The sequence below is a fragment of the Crocodylus siamensis genome, chromosome 2 (assembly GCF_052110815.1).
Source record: "Crocodylus siamensis isolate JL-2025a chromosome 2, ASM5211081v1, whole genome shotgun sequence".
NCBI lineage: Eukaryota > Metazoa > Chordata > Crocodylia > Crocodylidae > Crocodylus > Crocodylus siamensis.
In genome coordinates, this window is record NC_143396.1 from 117045730 (window position 1) to 117061594 (window position 15865).

The 15865-nt window shown below is 46.6% G+C and overlaps 1 protein-coding gene and 1 long non-coding RNA gene across 2 annotated transcripts; both read right to left on the minus strand.

The window, feature by feature from the left end:
• Positions 1–1831: 1831 nt before the first annotated feature.
• LOC149870662 (uncharacterized) lies at positions 1832–4082 on the minus strand. The gene has a single exon (XM_090034736.1). The coding sequence runs from the start codon at positions 2832–2834 to the stop codon at positions 2034–2036; it is 801 nt and encodes a 266-aa protein (XP_089890862.1). The 5' UTR covers positions 2835–4082; the 3' UTR covers positions 1832–2033.
• A 1883-nt stretch (positions 4083–5965) lies between these two features.
• On the minus strand, positions 5966–15004 carry LOC149870663 (uncharacterized). The gene is made up of 3 exons (XR_016440483.1): positions 14842–15004; positions 13155–13241; positions 5966–6080 (listed from the first exon to the last, which is right to left on the minus strand). It is a non-coding gene; the product is annotated as an uncharacterized LOC149870663 (long non-coding RNA).
• Positions 15005–15865: the final 861 nt, after the last annotated feature.

Here is a 15865-nt window from a genome sequence, read left to right on the forward strand (position 1 = left end):
TCTATGATTTTCAATCTTTTCTCAAAGTTTGTCAGCATTCATTCATATCTTGACTTACTGCCTCACCAGGTATGGAGATTGTGAGCAGGGACCAGTGCCTTGACACATGGGTGACTGGTGGGTAGCACTCTGTTCCACTATGGCCTGAAAAGCACCCCTTGGGTGACTCTCCTTGGCATACCCACCAGTCCTTGGCTTCTTGTTTACCTATACCATCCACAAATTTTTGGTGCCAAAAATGCAAAAAAACATCTGGAGAAAGCAGGCCAAAAGAAGCAGAGTTGCCAGAATGGCAGCCAAAACCAGGGTTGGACTGGAGTGATCTTTTCCTGACCTGCTTAACAAGAAACCTATAAATTGAGGCCACAGAGGTCTGAGTACAGGTACCCCATATTGATTTGTGATGTCTGAGGTTGAGGAGAGAAGAGAACAGGCCAGGGAGAGAAGAGAGCCAATGAGAGTACACAAGATTAGGACAGCTTGGTCCTATACAGCAACTATGAGCCTGGTGCGGGTGCTGGGGGACCCTGAGGTGTTAACTCAGTTTGACATTGGCAACAACCCATGTGCAAACTTGCACAATGATCTGATTGTGTCCAGGAGACTTGCCTAGCAGGCGCACAACAAGATGATGGTCCAGTGCAGGGTAAAGGTCAAGAATATGAAAGCTGCTTTCCAACGTGAAGTAGCAAGAGTGCATTGGAAGGGCACCCCCGTGCATAATGTGCCATATTATCAGCACCTCCAACCATTAATGGGGGTACTTGAATGCCAAGTAATGAGATAACTAGAGGTATCCCATCTGTTCTTTGCTCCTGAGAGCTTGCCAACCATGGGTCTGATGGGTCCAGCAGGGAATCCTGCTGCTTCAAGTGAGACAGACAGTGGCAGTTCACTGGTGGACTCATCAACGGCCAGTACTAAAGAGGAGAGACCATACATTAAGCTATGGGGAACCTTTAAGTTCCCACCTAGCTGGGCTCATTTGACTCCAGCATCCTTTCCTGCCCATGGCAGGGGGTCAGACTAGATGATCTCCTTAGGTCCCTTCCAACCCTACTAACTATGAAATATGAAGTCAACTAACATCTGACATCTGAACCGACACCTGAGATTAGGCTAGGCTGTGCAGTAAAGTGGGGTGGGGGTGGGGGAAGTTAATTCAATTGAGAACTAAACTGACAGGTGGCCAGGATTGGATTGTTGTGTGGTAAGATGAAGGCAATGCAAAGCAGGAAGGCTCTGCTGCTGAATTGTTTTCAGCCATTCATGGTTTGCAGTCCAACAACTTGCACAGGCAGGCACCTTCTTGGTGTTTTTTCCAGGATGCTTCTTATCTGTTCATCTGATTCAGTGAGCACAGAATAATTTCCTGCATTCCTTGATTTTCAGCTCCACTTGTTATGCCACCACACATATACAAATGCAGATCATGTAGAAAGCCTGTTAATGTTGCCTGGAAAGATATGATGGTTAGCGCCAGTAGTACCTGGTTGTGGGAGATAGCAAGACAGGCACATTGTGTCTGTGGCCAAGTGTCAGCCAGGCAACATGGCAGGAGGCATTCACGAGAAAGGGAGAGAGAAGGGCAGTCCAGCTCAGAAATGTTGAAAACCAGTATTTCTTATATTTAGTGATAGTCGCTGATTATAGGTTATCACTTGGTTGTTGATTTAAGCATAAACACTGCCTATGGTTATTGATTGCTGGTATAAAAGTTCTTGTAATAAAACTTAGGCAGACAAGGTTCTTTGGGTGAATCTGATAACTTTTATTAGACCAACTTAAATGGTTGGAAAACAATTTTTTAGCAAGCTTTTGGGTTCAAAAACCTTTCATCAGCTTAAGGAAGTTTCAGCAGTTGATGTGTGCTCCTCGTGGATGGAATGATAAGTAAAGAAGCCAGAGGCTGGGCTGGTCTGCATACAAGATAGGCAGTCAGTGAAGATGTAGGTTGAGGACTCAGTGGGTGACAGACAGGCTGGGTGGAGGGGGAGAAAAGGGGGATGAATAGTGGAGAGATACCTTGGGAGTCAGATGTCAAGCGTGTTACAATGTGTCATAAATCCAATGTCTATACTTAGTTCAGGATTTTTTGTATCCAGGAGACTGATGAAGTGGAGTTCACAGGCTTGTCTCTGTGAAGTGTTTTGTAAGTTTCCTTTGAGGATCAGGACTGAGAGATTGGAGAGAGAGTCGTTTTCTTGTGAGAAATGTGCCCCCACAGGTAACTGGGTATTCCTGTCTTTGATAGATTTCCAGTGTGCGTTCATTCTGGTGCGCAATTGTTGTTTGGTCTCTCCTACATATTTTCCATCAGGGCTTTTAGCACATTGGATGAGATATATTACGTTTCTGGAGGTGAAGCTGTAAGATCCAGGAATGCTGATGGCTCTGTTGTGGGGTGTAGTAATTGTAGGGATGGTGGAAATGTGTTGGCAGGTTTTGCATTTCTTGTCATGGCATGGTCTGGATCCATTTGGTGTGTTCTGGACCCGAGGAAGTTTGCTTCTGGTGATGAAGTTAGTGAGGTTTGGTGCTTGTTTGAAGGCTAGGATGGGTGGCTCTGGGAAGATCTCTTTATTAATAGGATCTCTTTCTAGTATGGGTTGGAATTGTTTGAGGATTTTCCGTACAGGTTCGAGGGAAGAGTGATATGTCATAAACAGCAGTGTATGATTTGTGGGAGTTTTTTTTCTGTACTGCAGCAATTCTTCATGTGGTATCTGGGCTGGACAAAGGCATCTCTTTTTTTGAAGTGGAAATATGGTAATCCTAATGACGGTGGTGTCAGTAAGGGCTGGCTGCCTGTTGCTGTTTGCAGGAGCACCCATGAATCTATGCAGTTGTGACTGGTGTGGCAGCCAGCACAAGGGGAAAGAAGAACTTTATGAAGCATGGAAGCTATGAGCTGCACTCAGTGATATGAGAGCGTGACTGCCAGTTGCTCTAAGGGCATCTGAAAGCAGCCCAGGGCATGGCAGATTTGGCACCATCACCGCCTCTCTCATTAAGAGCTGCCTGCTGATATGGGTCCGACTATGGGGTGACCTTGTGCAATTGCAAATGGCATGGCAGCCAGCACAAGAAAAAAAATTATGAAATGTGGCAGCAGCTATGGGCTGCATTTAGTGCTGTGAGAAGGTGGATGTTATTTGCTCTGACTGAAGGGCAAATGAAAGCAGTCCATGTCCATTCAATCCCATTATCCAAATCATCAGTAAAGATATCACACAATACCAGACTCAGGACAGACCCCTTGATACTTTCTCCTAACTAGACATTGAACCATTGATAGTACTTTGTGAATACTACGATCCAACCAGTTATGCATCCACCTTATAGTACTTTCATCTACTATTTATTTCCTTATCTTGCTAATTAAAACATTGTGAGACACAGTATCAAAAGCCTCGCTAACATCAAGGTATATCACATTCACTGCTCTCATCCCAATCCACCTAAATCAGGGTGGGCAAAATGGCAGACCCACCAGCAGCCAGACTCCATTTCCCAGCAGCCCCTGCCCGCATGGCTAGTCTCCATGGAGAACCTGGCCCACCTGTGCTATGATAATGCAAAGCTGGGGTTCCTATGGAGCCCAGCCCCAGCCACCCTGGCAGGCTGCAGGGCAGGGCAGGGCACTGCTCCAGAGCCACTGGGCTTTTGCGGCAGGGGCAGCTTGGTCCAGGTCTACAATCTGCAGCCCGCATGCTCCAGGCAGAGGCAGGCAGGCAGGCAACGGATTGCGGTTCTGCCCCAGTTCCTTGCAGTGGTGACAGTGGCCCATCCTGACCTAGATTGTCATCTTATCATAGAAGGAAATCAAATTGATCAGGAACTACTGACCCTTCATGAATCCATTCTGGTTGTTCCTGATCCTCGCTGACCCCTGCTGTAGGCATTAGAGAGATAAATACGCAGGAGAGGAACAGATACATCTTTAATAGTGAAGTGGTTGAGGCATCTTGCTATGAAACCAGAAGTATGTTATCAAACGCATACTTTGTTTTAGATAATCTATAGGTAGATCCTCACAATATTTACATGTATGGTGCATTAACATGCTTATTGAAGCCTATAGAGACTAACGCTAGGAAAGAAGAGGGTAGGGGGTAGTCAAGTGATCTAATGAAAGAACAAGATAGTTAATTAAACTGTTCCACATAATGTATCCAGGTAACAAGATTAAAAAAGAAGAAAATTTAAAGTGCTCACGATTTTGTATAACCAAAAAAGAGTCTACCTTTGAAAAAATTATACCTCTTTGAAATAAAAAATATTTTAAATCAGACTCAATTAGTTAAAATTACTCTTGATGTGATTCCCTTTTTCTAAAAAACTCCTGATATTAACTTCTGTATTTTACTAAATTACTCAGGGATAGTGTGCTTTGCATATGAATGTCTTCATGTGATGAGCTGTCTGCATTAATTTAAATTTGATTTAACTAGGTTAATAGTAATAGTTTGTTTTGACAACTTGGAAAAAAAGTTTTTCATTGGAAACAGTAAAAAGATATGAAAATTATTACAAGTTAAACAAATATATAGTTGGTTTGCTTTCATCTCATTATTCTAAAAGCTTATATGAGAAAAATATTCTGATACCGTGAATGTTTATATTTAAAAGGTGCACAAAGAGTGGTAAGCAAAACAGTTTTAAATCCATTATAATATAAAACATGGTATGAGCAATCAAGATGATTTCAGATTCATCAGTGACTTTGCCTAGGGATTTATAAATATCATATGAAAAGTCAAATGAAGCCAAGGTGGTGTAAAAAAAAAAATTAGTGAATTGAGGGTAATTACCCACTACTTGTACAGACTGAATCATGAGAGCATATTAGAGTGAGAAACCAGTTTTGCACAAGTAATGAACAGCATTTCCTAATACTTTTCTACCTTGTCACTGTAAATTCAAAATATCTTTAAAGATTACTGGTCTAAAAATTATTGGGTCAGATTCACACCTGGTGTAAATTGGCTTCACTCAATTGATTTCAATAAAGCTATGCCAGTTTACACTACCTGGGGCATCATCTAGCCCATATCCAATTAAAATCTTTTTCAAACAGAAACCAGAAAAGGAAATGACAACTTTTTATAAGACAATATGTCCTCAAGAGATTTCCAATCCAAATTTGCAAGCTCAGAAATGCCAGACAGTTGTTTTAGGTTAAGATAATATCAATGCTTTAAAAATATTGCTTAATAATTCAAAAGAATATACCAAAAGTCACTGGTTGCTGAGCAGCAAATCATACCATTTGTTCAAAAGTCTGCAGGCTACAAATCAGAACTGAAAATCAAGCTGGTCTGAATTTACATAAAAGATTCCCACACATTTAAAGCTCTCAGGTCCAGTAATAACTAGAAACACCTGTTACTATTCAATAATCAGTGAGCTGAAACTTCTGTATGGTCATGTACTGAATATATAGAGTAGTTATCATCTGATTCAGGACCTTACTAAAATAACTTTAAAAAGTCACAGCAGTAAGGGATGTAGGTAAGGGGAAAAGTTATCTATCTCCCTAACTGAAGGCATAACTTGTTAGCATTAGCATCTACTCATCAGAAAATTTACAGGATTATTATCCTTATATATTAATGTTACATATGCATTAAGTTAATTTAATTATTCTTAGAGAGTAATACTGGTTATTATTATTTATATTTAAGGAAATTACACTGCACATCAAGTTTAAAAAACCTGGGTAGCTGGAAAGCTTGAGAAAAATCTACAATTTGGAATCTAATGGCTGAACATAACTGCTCTGTCAAGTAGAGATCCTAAGATTATCTGATCTTTTTGATACATGTCTCACCCTTCTAATCTGAGTTCTTGTCCAAATGTTTGCAGGGCGCATGTAAGAACTGAAGTTCAGGCAAGCTTTAATTTGCAGAAAGTATTCACAATTGAAAGCATTTTTGAGAGAGATTTGGCATTGTGACAGTAATTATATTCTTAGACACAGGCCTTCTTACCTTTCCTTCTTCTCACTCACACATCCAATATCCAGTCATATCTGCAAAAAGGTTACCCCATTTCTGTTTTATGAGTGCAGTAAATGCCTGTAAAAGAACCCAGGGATTAAAGTACAAGAAGAACATAGATCCATTCTTCTATTTTAAAAACGGAGTGCTCTTCTTGCTGTAACTGACAAATTGTACACGTCCACAGCATCCTTTCATCCTTCTTTGGTAGGTTTAAGAGAATCCATTCCCAGTTCAAATCACTCTAGTCTCTAATCTTATTCGGTGTAGAAGTAAATATTTACCTTATTTACTTGAATACAAGACAACCCTGAATATAAAATAATGCCCCAATTATTAGATCAGGGTGGGCAAAATATGGTCCATGGGCCTGATCCAGTCCAACAAAGGATTTTATCTAGCCTACAGCAGGCCTCTGAGCCCCACATAGCCCAGGTGCAGGGGACAGCCCAGGCTGTGATGCGTGGGGGAATTGGTGTGGCAGCTGGACTTTACTTGCTGGCAGCAGCAGCAGCAGCAGCAGCAGCAGCAGCTCCTTCTGACTGTTGCTGCCAGAGCTGCCACTGCTGAACCAAGCCCCACTGCCCAGACACCCTAGCCTGTTTACCATGGACCTACTGTCAGTTGCACTGAATGGAGTGGGTATGTGGAGTCTCTATGGAGATTGACCCCAGACTCCCACGTGCAGAGCATGCTCAGCCAGGGGATGGGATGGGGCCATGGACAGTCAAGTGGGGGGCAGAGTCCAGGAGCAGGATGAGTGGCGGGGCCAAGGCAGGGGTGAAGATCACAGGAGAGTGACAATGTGGGGATGGGGCAGAGCCATGATTTTCTCCTAACACCATGGATCGTAACCAGCCTGAAGTTTTGGATTTGGAGGAGATTTGGCCCAATTCAGCAGCTGAATCTCTGAATTTGAATCAAATTGGGAGACCAAAATAAAGGTCTGAATTGATTTGAAGCCTCTGAATCAATTTCAGAGAAAGATTTGGAGATTCAGCGATTTGGGCAGTCCTTGCTTGCCACCACAGGGAGCTGGATCTGGGCTCCATGCCGCTCAATGAGGAGTGGGAAGGGGGGCTGGAGTGGAACATGGGGGGACCCCCACCAGGCCTCATCCCCTGCCTGCTCACCAAGCCCCCCTGTATCCCCCCCGTCCACTTTCCCAGCCAATCAATGGCTGCCGTGCCTGGCCCCAATGTCCTGGCTCTTTAAAGGAAAAAGAAAAAAAGCCCCACACTCACCAGGTGCTGCAGCAGCCATTGGGGCTTCTGGGGGCTCGTGACAGAGTTCCCCAAGCAACTCAGGGCAGTAGGGTACAGTAGGGATCACCCCCCCCATCCCGGCAGCAGCTGGTGAGAGTGGAGCTTTTTAAAAAATTATTTAAAGAGCTGGGATGCTGGCACCAGGAAGGGCAGTCATTGATGGGCCTGGAAGAGTGGGCGGGGGATGCAGCCTGTTTGATCGGAGAGTTGGCTGTTTTAGTGACTGCTGAATCTCTGAATTAGATTCGGCCAAATTGATTCGGGACAGTGTTTCAAATCACTGAATCGAATCACTGTCCCTTGAATTGGCCGAATCTGAATCCAAAGTGAATACTAGCTGCTTCACACAGGTCTAATAGTTATGCATTCAGCATTGGCTGCATTTAATTAATTTCCTAGTCAGTTTCTGTTACTGAACCTATGCTGCTTTTGGCAGTAGTTTAATGATAGACAATGTATTTAATGAGGTTTCTTTGTATATGAATGGAAGATGAAGGGCTTTTCCCCCCATTCTGACTGGGGGAAAAAAGACCTTATCTTATATTTGAATAAGATTTCATAGATTTCATAGACATTAGGGCTGGAAGGGACCTCGGGAGATCGAGTCCAGCCCCCTGCCCAAAGGGCAGGAAGTCAGCTGGGGTCATAGGATCCCAGCAAGATAAGCATCCAATTTACTCTTGAAGGTGTTCAATGTAGGTGCTTGAACCACCTCCGCTGGCAGACTGTTCCAGACCTTGGGGGCTCGGACAGGAAAGAAATTCTTCCTTACATCCAGCCTGAAATGGTCTTGCAGGAGTTTGTGACCGTTTGACCTCGTCATCCCTTGGGGTGCTCTGGTGAACAAACGTTCCCCCAGATCCTGGTGGTCACCCCTGATAAACTTATAGGTGGCATCAGATCACCCCTGAGCCTGCGCTTTTCCAGGCTAAAGAGTCCCATGGCTCTCAGCCTGTCATCGTAAGATCTGTTTTCCTGACCTCTGATCATGCGCGTGGCTCTCCTCTGGACTCTCTCAAGCTTCTCCACATCCTTTTTGAATTGTGGAGCCCAAAACTGGACGCAGTACTCCAGCTGCGGCCTCACCAAGGCCGAGTACAAGGGGAGAATGACGTCCTAGGATTTGCTCGAGAACCATCTATGGATGCAAGCCAGTGTTTTGGTCACTTTATTAGCCGCAGCATTGCATTGCAGGCTCATGTTCATCTTGTGGTCAATGATGACCCCCAAGTCTCTTTCTTCTGTAGTGCTATCCAACGTAGCACTGCCGAGCCTATAAGGGTGCTGCAGGTTTTTCCTCCCAAGGTGGAGAACCTTGCATTTTTCGGTGTTAAACACCATCAGGTTCTCATCCGCCCATTTGCTGAGCTTGTCCAGGTCAGCCTGGATCATCCTCCTATCTTCTGGCGTGGATGCTTTGCCCCAAAGTTTGGTGTCATCGGTGAACTTGGCCAGTCCACTCCTGACTCCAATGTCCACATCATTAATGAAGATGTTGAACAGTATGGGTCCCAGGACAGAGCCTTGAGGGACCCCACTGGTCACAGGGCACCACGATGAGTGACTGCCATCAATTACAACCCTCTGGGTCCGACCACGGAGCCAGTTTCCCAGCCAGTGGATCATGGTGGAGCCAAGGCCACAACTGGCCAGTTTTGCCAAGAGGTGATCATGGGATACCAGATCGAAGGCTTTTTTGAAGTCAAGATATATGACATCAATCTCTTCTCCCTTGTCCAGGTGATAGGTCACCTGGTCATAGAAGGAAATGAGATTGGTCAAACAAGACCTACCCGCAACAAACCCGTGCTGGCTATCCCTTAGAATGTTAGCCTGGGCCAGTCCATCAAGGATGGCCTCCTTAATAAACTTTTCTAAGATCTTCCCCAGGATAGAAGTCAGGCTAATGGGCCTGTAGTGAGCCGGATTCACTCTCCTCCCTTTCTTGAAGATCGGCACAACATTGGCCTTCTTCCAGACTTTGGGAACTACACCAGAGCGCCAGGAGTTTTCAAAGATCTGTGCCAGGGGCTGGGCTATGACGCTTGTCAGCTCTTTGAGTACCCTGGGGTGCAGATTGTCAGGGCCGGCTGACTTGAAGGTATCCAGCTTCTCAAGGTGTTCCTTCACGAGGTCAGCATTTATGGAGGGTAGGGGATCCCCATCACCCGGATCTCCCTGTCCCATAGCAGGCATGGGTGTCCCATGGGACTGATGAAAGACTGACCCAAAGTACCTATTTAATAGATTGGCTTTTTCCTGGGCGTCAGTTGTCCCATCTGGTTTAGCAGGGGTCCAACACTGCCCTTGCTTTTCCTCCGGCTCCGCACATATCTGAAAAAGGACTTTTTGTTGTCCTTGATGCTTGAAGCTAGTTGGAGTTCAGTTGCAGCCTTGGCTTTCCTGGTTTGCTCCCTGCAGGACTGGACCAGCGCAGAATAATCCTCCTTGGAGGTGAATCCCATCCTCCATCCTTTGTAGGCTTTCCTTTTTAGCCGTAGGAGGTCCGCTAGGTCCCTAGAGAGCCAGGAGGGCTGCTGTGCCTTCTTGCTGCCTTTCCTCTGTGTTGGAATAGATTTAGCTTGTGCATTGAGGATCGCTTCTTTGAGAAGCAACCACTCTTCTCGAACTCCCATCTCCCTGGGGTCATGGTCCCTAAGGGCCTGACCGACAAGCCTCTTGAGCTTGTCAAGGATGGCTTTTCTGAAGTCAAGGACTTCTGTGTTGCTGACTGACTTGCCAGCTTTACGGCGGATGGTGAAGGTGATCAGCTTGTGGTCGCTGTCACCCAGCTTCCCATCGATCACTAGGTCACCAGTTAGATCGTCCCCCGTAGCCAGTACCAGGTCAAGCAGTGCTTTGCCTCTCGTTGGCCCATAGACTTCTTGAGTCAGGTAGAGGTCATCCACGCACAAGAGAAAGCTTTGAGACCGCTCGGATTTTACTGATTGATCTTCCCACGAGATGTCCGGGTAATTGAAGTCACCCATGACAACCAAGGTCCTGGAGCAAGCAGCCTCAGTCAGTTCCCGGGTGAACTCCTGGTCAAGCTCAGGACTTTGAGTGGGAGGTCTGTAGTAGACTCCCACCGTTGTGTCCCCTGTGCCGTTTTTCCCACGAATTTTTACCCAGAGGGTCTCTAGCTGTCCCTGCCGGTCGCCAACATCAGCTTGCAGGGACATGTAGCTTTCCTTCACATAGAGAGCTACACCCCCGCCCCTTTTGTCAACACAATCCCTCCTGTACAGGGTATAGCGCTCTATACCTGTGGTCCAGTCATGGGTGGAGTCCCACCTGGTCTCCGTTATCCCAATGATGTCATAATTCTTTGCACTGAGCAGGAGGACAAGCTCCTTCTGCTTGTTACCCAGGTTCCTGGCATTAGTGTACAGGCAGGCAAGTGTGCCCTTAGGGGCTCTTGCCTTTCCCACAGATTGTGCCAGGGCTGGGGCAGGGGTGGGCTCCCTTAAGTGCCTTGGTCTGCTGGCTTTGCAAGGTTTGCTCAGCGGGCCAGCAGTGGCAGTAGTCCCCCCATCCCCCAGCGGGCTTAGTTTAAAGCCCGGTGGAGCAGGTCAGCCAGCATGGCTGAGAAGAGCCTCCTCCCCAGGGGAGAGAGGTGGAGGCCATCTCTTCCCAGCAGCTCGCTGCCTCTCTCGCCAAAGAGCGGGCTGTGGTCATGGAAGCCAAAGCCTTCCCGATGACACCAGCTCCGCAGTCTTTGGTTCACTGCGTGGATGCTCCTCTCCCTCCTCAGCCCATAGCCCGAGACTGGGAGGATCGATGAAAACATCACCTGAGCTCCCAGACCCCTAAGCCCCGCTCCCAACTCCCTGTAGTGCCTCATGACCTGGTTGGGGGTGCTCCGAGCCATGTCATTGGTGCCCACATGAATAAGGAGCATGGGGTAGTGGTCTGTGGGCTGGAGGAGCTGCGGGATCCTCTCTGCAATGTCTCATATGCGGGCCCCCGGGGAAGTAGCAGACTTCCCGGGCTAAGGGGTCAGGGCAGCAGATTGCCCGCTCAGTGCCTCGCAGGATGGAGTCTCCCACAAGAAACACCTTTCGCTTTGACTTGGGGAGAGCGGGGCCAGTAGCTGTGGTTGAGCCTGGGTTGCCTGCGGGAGCTGGCAACTGAGCAGGCTCCGCTGGGGCTGCAAGAGGTGTGAACCTGTTGCTAAGCTCTGGTGAGGGAGGGGCCTTGGTGCGGCGGGCCTTCGGGCCCTTGACCACCTTGGTCCATGCCCCTGACTGGGCAGAGCGGGAGGTTCCAGAGTCCTCCTTAGTCATGGAGGGAGATGGTACTCTACCCTGTGGCTCCCGGGGGAGAAGGGCCTGGCAGTAGGAGTCTATCTCCTGCTCGCAGTCCCTGATTGCACGCAGTCTCTGGACTGTGGCCTGGAGCTCCTCCAGCCGGCGCGCCAGAGACCCCAGTAGGGAGCAGACCCCGCAAGAGGAGGTGGCCATGCTCCCGGGCCCCAGAGCCTGAAAAAGGGACAGGCAGCCCCCGCAGCCAAGAGCCAGGGGCTCCCTCTGCATGGAGCCCGGAACCATGGGCTCCGTCTGGGTGGCCGTCTCTGAGGTGCCCGATGCGGGGGCTGCAGAGCCCGAGGGGACCCTCGGGGTGTGGCGTGTGCCCATCCGTGTCATGCCTCTGATAGGCTAGCAATGGCTGGGACTGACTACTCTGGCGGGTTTTCAGGCAGGGTCTCGTGCCCTCCCACGCCCTCTCCTTTGCTTGCTCCGTGCTAACTCAAGCGCCTGTTTACGCAGCCTGTTCACGCGGCTCCTGTCACGTGGCTCCCTCGGGGGCTGGGCCAAGTAGGGGCCTGGGCGGGGGCTTGACCCGGCCCGGCATCAGGCAGCGGCCTCCTCCCAGGGAGCGAGGAGTTAACCCCTTCCCACCACGAGCCCGCTTACCCCCGGCTGTGCTGGGGGTCGGCAGGGGGCTCTGCGGCTGCTGAGGGGGTGTCTGGGGGCTTCGGGGGAGTGGGGGTGCAGCGGGCTTCACCCGCACATTTCTCACTGCTCTGGAGCCTAACTGAGCTTTTTTTTAATAAGTATGGTATGTTTTTCCAGCTATGCTTCCTCTACCCCCATAGTTCAAATCTTGTGGGTTCTAAGTTAATCTATGTTTGAGATGCTCATTATTTCGCTAGTAGGACAGAAGTCCTGGGATCTGAAGAGTCTTACTACTCCTTATGAGACTCAGATAAGTGGCTTTGGTCAGGGATAGCATACTTAGCTAACTATTTTCTAGAACTAATAAGCAAAGTTCAGAACCAGTTCGTGTATCCTGATTGAAGTTTCATATTTGTAAATGTATTTGTTTGTAAATTGGAATTCTACTTTTACAAGAAATCTCAAACAGCTTGGAGAACTTTCTGCATACAAAACAGTATTCTTTAGTGGACAATCCAAGGGATGGGGTTTTCATGCACACAGCATCATAAAAAAGTGTATGGTAAAATATGATCTCTAGTGCAAGCCTATTCAATTATTACTTAAATTATCTATTATATTATAGAATTGACAAGGCCTTGGGGGCTTCAAAACATAAATCAGGATACATCCTTGCCACAAGGTGTTAAGAAGCTAATGGCATAGACCAGAAAAAGAGTAAAAGATGTATAAGCCTAATTACAAACCTCCAGCATGCTGCAATATCTTGTGTATTTAGCATTCTGTATTTCAAAATGGTAGCAGATGAGCTTTAGTTAAAGCATCCCTGCTGCCATTTTGAAACATGGGACACTGAATACATGTGATGCTGCAGCGTTTTAATTGGGAGCTACGCTAATTAAAAGAGAACTAATCAAATAATTATCCCAAATAGAGATAGTAAAGATAAGAAGGAAATTTGAGAAGCCTGAATGCCAAAAGGAACTTACTTTGCTGTTTCCTAGCACCTTTGAGATGGGAATTTGCAATACAGGCAGTCCTTGCACTTACAATGGGTTACATTCCTGGAAAAGGCTCTGTAAGTCAAAATGATGCAAGTTGAATCTCATTTTCCCCATAGCAACAAGGTTATAATAGGGGGTTACGTTCCTGACCAAGGGCCTGATGCTCAACTTTTTATAGAAATGACCATAAACATCATGTTTAAATCAACTATTTAATCAGAAGGAGAAGGAACACCTTCACCAGGGTCATGGAATAGGCTTCTTTGGGAAGATTTTTGGGGAGACTTAGGGTCACTTGATGACTTTGATAAACTGATCCAGGGAAACATCACAAAGCCACTGAGCAAAAACCCCTGCACTAAGAAACGTCAGGAAACACAGACTGTCATACAAAATACAGGCAGTCCTCACACTTACAGTGAGAAGCAGATTGAATACAGTACTGAATATAAAAAAGATTAACACTAAGCACTAATGACTAAGAATCCAAGAATCTTATGTGCTGGAGCACATCAGCAAGTAGGAGCCCACCGGAGCACATACGGAATCACACTGGATGACATATGGCATTGGATCCTTACACTTATGGCATGCCGTAAGAGTGAGGATCCAGTGCCATAAGTAATAACATAGGTGTAAGTGGCAGAGCGCTGCAAGTGCAGATCGTCGCAAGTCATAGTGCCGTAAGTCGAGGACTGCCTGTATATGGGTACAAACATGATCACTATGGAATTTACAAACTAAACATATAGAGACATCATTTTACTGGGAGGCAGAGTAGCACTTCTCCATATGGATCTCACACAATTGTTTTAGGAATATGCTATTAATACTGGATAGTTTATCACCATAAAGACTGTAACAAGAGAAATAACTAGAATACTAGGAAGAATAAGATGTTGAAAGGGAAATTTATATTAAGCCAGCTATAAGAATGATCTGAGAGTATGGTAACTACCAGGGGGCCTTCCCAGGGCCAGTCAGAAGGTGGCCTACCTATCTGTTTCTGGGCTAACCGCCTACCTCTCTTGCCTGGCATTCCTTGTTCAATAATTGGTGTCTTAATTAGGTGGGAGGCTGCTCTTTGGTGGCTCTGTTCTCCTGGGCCTATGTATGCAGCTTCAACCACCCCATTACTGCATCCCAAGCCTTGCAGATGACACATGAGATGTTCCCTCACACCATGACTGCAGCTCCCAGGTCTCACAGGGACTCTCCCTCCCTCCCTGGAGCAGCAGGTCATTGTGCCCAACCTTTGGTCTTCTTTTGACTCACACTTGGCCTCCCCTCAGCAAACTCCCCCCAAGCTTCCTGGCTGAGCTTCCCCTATTCAGCCCCCTTTCTCCAGGGCCACACAACTATCTCCAACCAGGGGCCTCCAGGGTCTTCCTCCCCTGCAGGCTTAGGTGGCCACAGCCGTGCCTGGCCCCCACTCCTCTCCTGGGGTCTTCCACCCCCTAGGGCTCAGGTGGTTATAGCCATGCCTGGCCCTCATACTCACTGAATTGTGGGGGCTAGTACTTAAGGCACCCTGACGCACCTTTCACAGGGGTGGTAACTGGCCTGGCATTTCCTGGGGACTTCTGCACCACTAGGAACCCCACCAGGCAACCCATCCTTGGCAGGGTACAGTTTTAGGTCATGTCCAGGACCAAGATATTCTTACTCTTACCTTCTGATGTTCCTGCTGCAGCTCAGCCAAGTGATATGTCCTCCTGGGCTAGCAGCGGCAAACTGCAGCCTTTATATACCTGGTTCTCAAAATGGCTGCCACCATCAAGCATCTGCTAGCCACCTGACTCTGACCTTAATGTGGCAGGCACTCAAAAGTGCACTGTCACAGTAATGATGAACAACTCTGTGGAAAGATTTAACACCACAGATGAAGTGGACTTAGCATCTTTAAAGGAATTCATATATTGAAGCAAAAGTATAACATTAAGAAAGCAAAACTAGGCTAAATATTGTGTGAACTTTCACTGTGTGATAAATATAAGCTATGAAATATATTTTTAAGAAGTCACATTAGGTAGAGACATTTTCAAGTTTATTTACAGGATATTATGACTTGACAGAGCTACGCTCTATCTATAAACACACATACAAAGGGATGAACTAGGTAACACCAGACTTTTTAAAATTCAGGGTAACTTTATGGACCCTGACATTACACTTAAGACATGAGTAACCAGTCTTACCAGTCAATCATATCTTAAGTACTAAACTGACCATATATTAATGCAATTAATGCTGTGATAAAACAAGAAATAAATCACAAAATGATTACACAAAAGATGTATAATAACTTTGGTTGCTTGCAGATGTTACAAATCCCTCCCCCAAAAATGTGGAAGTAGCAGCACATTACTTTGACCTGGGTTTGCAGCATTTGTATAGATCAGGCACTTCAGCATGGCTTTTTGTTGCTTTTATCTGAAGCTGAGCCAAGCAGCTATTTGATATAAGCCCCCAGGCCCCCCACACCAAGGTGTCTGATCTATGCAGCTATTGGGCGAGCTGGGTCCATCTAACATGTTGCCTCTCCTGGGCATACTCTGGCTCATTGTTCCTTTACTTGAACGTCAACAGTCATACAAAGTACATAAAAACAGTCCTGGATTTTCCAGGAATTCAGATCATTCCCTATTTTTGCCAAGCAATTCTCGCATCCTGTCATCAAGGTGTCATGCCAGAAA

Excerpts from the sequence above, each read along its gene's own strand:
- LOC149870662 (XM_090034736.1), bottom strand. The coding sequence starts at position 2,834 with ATGGGTGCTCCTGCAAACAGCAACAGGCAGCCAGCCCTTACTGACACC.